The sequence below is a fragment of the Eupeodes corollae genome, chromosome 1, assembly GCF_945859685.1.
Source record: "Eupeodes corollae chromosome 1, idEupCoro1.1, whole genome shotgun sequence".
NCBI classification, from domain to species: domain Eukaryota; kingdom Metazoa; phylum Arthropoda; class Insecta; order Diptera; family Syrphidae; genus Eupeodes; species Eupeodes corollae.
In genome coordinates this window covers 56836101-56837607 of record NC_079147.1, presented here as the reverse complement: position 1 = coordinate 56837607, position 1507 = coordinate 56836101, and the positions used below count along the sequence as shown (strand labels likewise).

The 1507-nt window shown below is 30.2% G+C and overlaps 1 protein-coding gene across 1 annotated transcript; it reads left to right on the top strand.

Annotated features, from left to right (window-relative positions):
* Nucleotides 1–660: 660 nt before the first annotated feature.
* On the top strand, nucleotides 661–1143 carry LOC129940190 (cecropin-1-like). The gene is made up of 2 exons (XM_056048452.1): nucleotides 661–841; nucleotides 920–1143. Exons 1-2 carry the CDS (start codon nucleotides 743–745, stop codon nucleotides 1010–1012), a joined length of 192 nt encoding a protein of 63 aa, XP_055904427.1. The 5' UTR covers nucleotides 661–742; the 3' UTR covers nucleotides 1013–1143.
* Nucleotides 1144–1507: the final 364 nt, after the last annotated feature.

Below are 1507 nucleotides of genomic sequence, written 5' to 3'. Positions count from 1 at the left end.
TGTTCTTTTGCAACTAAACTGCTAAGAGCGATGGATTTTGTGTGGGGGGAGTGTGTTTCTATATGGCCAAGGATAATATCCCTTGGATGCTTAACTTTTAATTTAGTTATGATTTTGGATTGGACCTTTTAGGATTTCCGGTGTAAGGATTTGTTACTTTTAGGGCAAATTAACTCAGCTTGAGGGGACATAATTCATTATGATCACTGTATAGGGTAGGAATAGGTACAGTTGGTGTAAATAATTGGGAGGTTTTTCCATCAAAGCGTCTATCTTAAGATCTAAGGACAATCTAAGAGGGTATAAATGTGACATATCCTTAGGAGGGTATTTGTATTTATTATGCATCAGGAGTGTAAAATGATATGATTAAAGGCAAAGGCTCTACAAAACTAAGTTTATTCTATTTGTTCTATTTCAGTGATAAACGAGACTAATATATATTGATTAATAATAATCAAGTTCAAAATTATTGATAACCCATTCTTTTTAATTCTTGAGTGTGATTCCCACATTATGTGTATTCTTTATTCAATTAATTCTTTTTGTTTGGTATTTGAGCAGATGTTTCTCTTAAAAATGTAATTTTTTCGAAAGGGAATCCCCGAGACTTTATCATCAAGTTATGTTTAATTTTTGTATATAAGGCAGATCTGGCAGCATCCAATTATCATAATACTCGCTTAATTCAAGCATCAGACACATCAATCAATTAAGATTCGAACTTCTACATAAATCTACAATGAATTTCTCGAAAGTGTTTATTTTTGTTGCTTTTGTATTGGCTATGATTGCTGGACAAACAGAAGCTGGATGGTTAAAGAAAGTTGGAAAACGTTTGGTAAGGCGGAAATTATTAAAATTATGTTAAAACTTATAAAATATTAATGCGAATTTTGTTTATTATTATATTTTTTAGGAACGCACTGTTCAACATGTTCGTGATGCTGGCATTCAGACTATCGGTATTGCTCAACAAGCAGCAAATGTTGCTGCAACAGCGAGGGGTTAAAATGGCTGATATTTAAAAACAGACTCCGATAACATATTATTTTATAATTTATTTAGTGTGGTTAGACTTTTATTTATTATTATATAATTGAATATTTAACTCAAAATCAAAATAAAGAAATTGAATTTGTATTTGCTTTGTATTATATTTTAATTATGGATATAAAATAAGTCAATTGAGGTTTTAAATATTAAGGTCAAAACTACCTGATGTTTTGGGATTTAGTGCAGTGAGAAATTCGCAAAACAAACAGAAAGAGGCTGAGGTGCGACCCAAACTGTTAGTTTCCCATCCCGTCTGTCTATTTGTCTTATGCTTAAAAGGTTTGTAGGTTTTCGTCTTTTGTTAAAAAAGGAGTCTGTTGAATTATTTAATAAAATTGAATTATCAATATTATTTTGCATATATGATGAAATAGTTTGATTTCAAAATATTTGTTTGCTAACGATATTTTTAGTCGAAAACCAATTTTTACCAATTTTTATTAATGTCTTC